This window comes from Mus pahari, unplaced genomic scaffold (assembly GCF_900095145.1).
Source record: "Mus pahari unplaced genomic scaffold, PAHARI_EIJ_v1.1 scaffold_7661_1, whole genome shotgun sequence".
Taxonomy (NCBI): Eukaryota; Metazoa; Chordata; class Mammalia; order Rodentia; family Muridae; genus Mus; species Mus pahari.
Genome location: NW_018393877.1, coordinates 51,969 through 59,030, shown reverse-complemented (window position 1 = coordinate 59,030; position 7,062 = coordinate 51,969). Strand labels below are relative to the sequence as shown.

Genomic DNA, 7,062 nt, shown 5'->3' with positions numbered 1-7,062 from the left:
TGACTTGATGGAAATCTCAAATAAAGTACAGATATGCTTATGTATTCAGTAGATGCCACAATAGTATATTTGAAATAATATTTTTTCCTCTCTTAACTTGACAAAACAGTTAACTGACATTTTTTGTGATTAAATAAATTATGCAAATAAGTATTAAATGTAGTTAATGTTACTAAGCAATATTTTCTTCAAGCATTATGCATTTCTTGCGGTTAGAATTTTTAGGTTTCCAAAATAAAACATTCAGTATATCGTACTTTTTCAGGAAGAAAAATGTAAATATGGCTATCTCATCACTTGAAATTCCTTTGTTACCACATTTCTGTCTGTTTCATAGTTCTTTTGTTCAGATGTTCTTGGGTTTTTCTTTCTAATTAATTAATATTTAATATCTTTGGTTGCTGACATGAGAATATATTAAAACTTTTTACTTTAATTTATTAAGCTGATAGCAGCTTGCCTTTAATATTATGCATTTAGACCTTTGTATTATGTACCCCCATATTGATTATATGTTTTAGAATTTACCATTTTTTATTGTGCATTACTCACAGAATTTTGTAGTATGTTGATCACTATTGGAGAAACATGTTATACATAAACATTAGCCATCTTTGATTTCAACTCAAATACATGAAAGGTAACATGAATTGCAATATGTTTAGGTTTTTGTATAAACTATTTTATGCTCAGAAGTCAGCTGGCCAAAATAAATTTTACAGGGTTATGGTGGATATGTATGTAAGCCCATTGACATATCCAAACACTTGGTTTTAAGAAACTGAAACTATCATAGGTAACATGAGTGATTTTCAGGAAAATCCGAGGTTTCTGCAGGGAGAGAAAATTGTCTTATGAATGCAAGATTCAATGTGCCTAGGTTTTCAGGTAAATGACCTATTCTGAAAATCTTATTTCCTAAACTCTGTCTTCTTCCATGCTCTGCTTTCTTCCATGCTCATCTTTCAATTTTCAAAACTTACATCCATATCTCTCACCTTTACTTTTACTTCCCACCACTTCCTATCATGCACATATGTATGGACATATGAAAATAATCATATAACATAAATGCATTTCATAGGTAGATAGATGATAGTTAGTTAGATAGATAGATAGATAGATAGATAGATAGATAGATAGATAGATAGATAGATAGAGCCAATTTTAATAATAAATTACACAGGTAAAATTTCTCTGGACAATCCTAATTGATATGAGTAGGATTTGGAAGAAGAACTGGCATTATATGAATCAACTTAGAATTTATTAAGGCAAGAGGTTTATTAGACAGATTTGAAAAATAATTCTAAGTACTTAATAACATAAATAAAACAATATGAACTAACCAGTACCCCCCAGAGCTCGTGTCTCTAGCTGCATATGTAGCAGAAGATGGCCTACTCAGCCATCATTGGGAAAAGAACCCCTTGTTCTTGGAAACTTTCTATGCCCCATAGAGAGGAACCCCAGGGCCAAGAAGTGGGAGTGACCAGGCAGGGGAGCAGGGCGGGGGAAGGGTATAGAGGACATTCGGGATAGCATATGAAATGTAAATGAAGAAAATATCTAATAAAATAATTTAAAAAATTAGATAGACAGCCCCAACTATGCAAGTTAACAAATATGCATGTTAAAAAAATGTAAGCAAACCAAAAAAACAAATGTTTGATTTTTTCATACACAAAAAGGCTGTTTTTAGAAAACAAACAAAGCGTTTTAAGAGAAATGCCAGTTCTCTATTCATTAGATTAAGTTATTCTCTGTTCTAATTTTTTTTTTCAGAAAACCTGCACTTTCAGATGATGGAAAATTCTACCCTGGTGACTGAGTTCCTCCTCGAGGTTTTTGCTGAGTCTTGGGAGCTCAGAATCCTTCTCAGCGTGCTGTTCTTGCTGGTGTACCTGGGCAGCCTGTTAGGGAACCTTATCATCATCATTGCTATTACAGTTGACCACACCCTGAACACACCCATGTACTTCTTCCTCAGGAATCTGTCCATTGTAGACATGTGTTATGTTTCGGTCACTGTTCCAAACGCTTGTTTCAACTCTCTCACTGACCACAGGAACATTTCTGTGGTTGGGTGTGCAGCACAAATCTTTTTTGTCTTCTTTTGTGCATGCGTAGAGATGTTTTTTCTCACCATGATGGCCCAGGACCGCTATGTGGCCATCTGTAAGCCTCTCCTCTACCCTGTGATCATGAACCACCAGTTCTGTGTTCAGATGACACTGGCTTCCCTACATAGCTCTCTTGTCATTGCAAGTGTGCACACTTTCAAAACTTTCCAACTGTCCTTCTGTCACTCTAATGTGGTCCCTCAGTTCTTCTGTGATATCCCCTCTTTGTTGAAGCTTTCATGTTCAGATACCTTTAACAACAAACTCTTAATGCTCATCTCTGCCATTATCATTGGTTGCAGCTGCTTTACATTCATTGCTGTATCATATTTTAGAATATTATCAACTGTGTTGAAGGTTCCTGTCAAAGGAGAGAGAGGGAAAGCCTTTTCTACCTGTGTCCCTCATATTGTTGTGGTGTCTGTGTTTCTTAGTTCTTCTACCTATGTGTATCTAAGACCTCCAGTAGCAACATTAGAAGTAGTNAAGGAGATGACTCTTTCTGTGTCTTATACGATTGTCCCACCATTCTTAAATCCAATCATCTATAGTCTTAGAAACAGACAGATAAAGGAGGCTGTGAAGAAAGTAATATTAAGAATTTATTTTGTATTTGATTATAAAAGAAATGAGTATTTTTCAGAGTTTTCTAGAGTAGGAAAATTGAGAAACTAAAAAGAAATATTTATGCACACACAGGTGCGCGCGCGCACACACACACACACACACAAACACACACACACAATGACCACCACAACCATCAACCCTATGAAGCACTTTCCCTTTTTATTGGAGACATATTTTTCAGATAATGTATTCTGATTATATTCTCCTCCTTCTATTCTTCCTAGTTCCTCTAGGATAAAACAATATAGAACCAAACAAGCAAAGAAACTGAAATTAGAACAAGAACAAGAGAAGGCACACACACACACACACACACACACACACACACACACACACACACACATGATTAAACATTAAGTTCGTTTTCTGTTGACCATCTACTGATGGGCATGAATCATTCCTTTAAGAATAATTTGTTTATCTAGTCAGACAACCTTGGAGGAAACTAAATTTAAAATTGATTATTAATTAGAGATTGTTTCTAAATTAGAGATAAATGCATGTGCCCACTTCTCACTTCTGCTCTAGTATCTTTTATGGTGAGAACTATATAGACCCATGCATGGTAACTTATCTCTGTGAATTCATATTTTTATCTATCATGTTGACATAGCAGAGGGCATCTTATTTTTACCTTCCATCATCTTTGGCTCTTACACAATTTCTTCTTCCTTTTGCACAAGACTTCCTGATGCCAGAGGAAAGATTTTGATGAAGATGTGCCATTTAAGCTGATAGCTCCATGGTCTCTCACTTTTTCATAATATCTGTTTGCGGGTTTCTGTATTTGCTCCCATGTGCTCCAGGAAGAAGTTTCTGCTGATGGCTGAGCAAGTCACAGATCTCTGAGTATAGAAGGTTGTCATAAACAGTCATTTTATTATTATTAAGTTTTTAAAATGTAATTTGATTAAAAAATTTTATAATAGTAATGTTCGTTTTTATCATAGGTCCTGGAGCTATCTACTTTCAGGTTCTTGGTTAACCAGGAAATGGGGAGTATGGGCTTCATCTCATGTAGATGGCCTTACATCAAATCAGACATTGGTTGGTTACCCTCATGAAGTTGTTCTTGCCATAACCCTAGCAAATATTGCAGCTGGGACACCATTTTATATCCAAGTATTTGTGGCTAGATTGGTGTTTACATTTCTGCTTTGCTGTGGTGGAAGGTACTTTTCTGTAACAAATACACTGCAATGTAGGAGGTAGAGCACTTTGTAGGCACCAGCTTAACATTTCCATGTTCAGTGAGATGTATTATATATTTTCTTCAGCAATGAGACATTACTGTCAGTTTTTGGACAGAAAAATATTGTATTAGCAATGACCTTGATGGTTTTAGGGGTTTTCATGGGACTCCTTTGGCCAAAGATTCACTTTGTTATAACCCAATCCTGATCCTGGGAGCATAATTTGATGACAATAGGTGACCAGGTGTGACTTTGTCTCCCCCATTATTTGGTGACTTTTTTTTTTTACATTGTCTCTTTGTGTATATATGTTTTAAGAATATTATACCAAACTAGATTTCTGTAATAATCTTCCAAAGCCCCTGATTTTAGCTGTGTCTCCCCATAATCCCTACCTGCTCCCCTCTTTTGTCCATCACCCCAGTTAATCCTCTCACTCCAGTCCCCCAACCCACCCTTCACTGTTCATTCTGTTNCATTTTTCTAATGTTCTCTGTCTGTCCACACCTACTCCAACACCCTGGACCTAACTTGTGTGGTTCTATAGATTGTACACTGGTTGTTGCTGACTAATTTAAACTAACATTCACATATAAGTGAGTTTACACCAGGTTAGTCTTTCTGAATCTGGGCTACTCCACTCAGGAAATTTTTTTTTCTAGTTCCATTCATTTACTGATATTTCATTATTTCATTTTTAAAATTNATGTCTTAATTCTTNTTTCACATAATACATNTCAGCTGCATCCTTCCCTTTTCCCTAATCCCCAGATATGCCTTCTCTCCCAGATCAACTGCTACTTCATTTCTCTTCAGAAAAGAGCAGGTCTCTCAGTGATATTAATTGAAGGTGCTATAAAATGGTGCAATAAAACTATACATATAACCTCATATGGTGGCTAGATGAGGCAACATAAAAGGAAGAAAAAGATACCACAAGCAGGCAAGAGTCATTGACACCCCCATTTCCACTGTTTGGAATCATTTTTAACAGTTGACTATTATTCTGCTGTGTAAATGTACCATATTTTCTTTTGTTTCTTATGTTAACATTCTACAGTTTCATGAATACTTATGAAAGCTTTGAAATCATAAAACAAGAAAAAAAGAAACAATTTCCCAATAACTCTTCACAAAAAAGTCACCATTGGCTTTTACTTAATTAGTTAAAAGAAGAGCACCAAATACTAGTGAATTAATTTACATAATTTTAATAGTGTTTTGGAGATGCTATAAAATGAAAGATTATGTGTGTAAAATCAATAAAATATGTCAAAACCACAAGGGTAAAATGCTGTGCTATGTACTATTATGTATGAAATGTGTGGAGCAAAATTCATGAGGTGACATTTTTTGAATTTTTCATCCATTGATTTGTTTACCAGTCTGCTCAGTTATTAACTAACAACAAAAAAAAACCTGAGATTTTATGATCTCATGTTTAAAAATAGCAATTAATCATTGCCTAAGGGTTTAGTAGTTTATCTTTCTATATTCTGAGAAACTATCTGAGCTCATGTATCCAGTATGAATAATACTCACGAAATTGTAAAATGCATATAGTAGAAACCACAGATTTTATTAAATCACTTTCATTATAATTTCAGAAGTTAGAATACTAAATATTCAGTTACTGCTCTGCGTTAAAATAACATATATGGAGTAGTTTTATTTCATTACTCCAACTTATGAATTTTTTTAAAGACTTGTTTTACTTTTATATGTGTATTGATGTTTTGCCTGTATGTTTAGTTATGTTACATACACATTCAATGCCTTCAGAGTATTCTGCTACTGGAATCACATGGAGACTGTTGATCAGTTCCATCTGGACATTGAGATTTGAATCATGTCTCCAGCAAGAGCAGCAAGTGCTCTTAACTGAGGAAGCATCCCACTAGGTCCAGCATTTAAACTATTTAAAATTATATTTTCCTTTCATTGACAAAACAAAGCAAAGCAAAGGTTCATAGTACCTTTTTAAATTCTCAGAAATTCTCAGTATGTTTCTATACAGTTTGGCCATTCTCTCTCTCTCTCTCTCTCTCTCTCTCTCTCTCTCTCTCTCTCTCTCTCTCTGCACGTGTGCTGTGTGTGTGTGCTGAGTGTGTATGTGTGTGTGTGTGTGTGTGTGTGTGTGTGTGTGTGTGTAGGTTTTGGGGCATAGTGATTCTGTAGGCTTTGATTTTTCAAAATGTACTTTAATCAGGGTTCTTAAATGCGTTAACCTCCCTTTTAGTCTACCTCCCACCAGAGAAACAAAAGGTTAATAGAGCAAAGAGGAATGTGAACTTGTTTAGAAATTGTTCTATTGGGCAATTCCAATCTTTGTTATCAAGATATCAGAACTTCATTTCTCCTGAATCAATTAATCCACTTGCAAACAACACTGATAAATCAGCAACTGCAGTTCAATCCAGAAGAAACCACGAGGCTCTGACCATCAATCCGTGCCCACAAAAGTGGTAAGAACATGACCAGAAGTTCTTCGGTGGCATTTCTCTCATGAAATCATGACAAAGAATGACCAGAAAAGAATCGCAAGGCTAAACAATACCTTAAAGCATTGTTCACTGTCTGTTGATTATTCTTATACTCTTTGTAGACATCACAAGCCCTTTTCTGAGGCCCCTCCCAGAAGAATTCCATGTGTCTGTTCTCAGCAAAACATCCTCCTACATGCCTGCTTCAGCAAACCATCCTCTCATAAGACAGTTTCCAGAAAAAAAAAAAAAAATCACATGACAAAATTCATTGTCCAAAGCAACCCAGAAGTTTCCACTTCATATTCTATGTTCAGTTTAAAAACTTGTCTTTTCTCTAACATTACAAATCTATAACAATAGAAACAATTATAAGAACCACAGAAGTAATACTTTGCATCATACTTTAAACAAACAGTGTAGGTACATGATAGCCAAACAATAAGCTAAGAAAACAACCTTAAATTTCCAAATATACAACCATTAGAAAGAAATATTCATGAGGCATACCTAGGTGGACATTTGCACACCCATCAGAAATAAATTTGATTTTTATTTCCCTGGTAACTAATTGTGTTAGACATTTCTTTAAATATTTCTCAGCCATTTGGTTTCCTCTTTTGAGAATTCTGTTAG

The 7,062-nt window shown here is 35.1% G+C and overlaps 1 protein-coding gene across 1 annotated transcript; it reads left to right on the top strand.

The window, feature by feature from the left end:
- The first annotated feature begins 1,802 nt into the window (after nucleotides 1-1,802).
- Nucleotides 1,803-2,798, top strand: LOC110315773 (olfactory receptor 14C36-like). The gene has a single exon (XM_021189743.1). It carries the CDS (start codon nucleotides 1,803-1,805, stop codon nucleotides 2,796-2,798), a length of 996 nt encoding a protein of 331 aa, XP_021045402.1.
- Nucleotides 2,799-7,062: the final 4,264 nt, after the last annotated feature.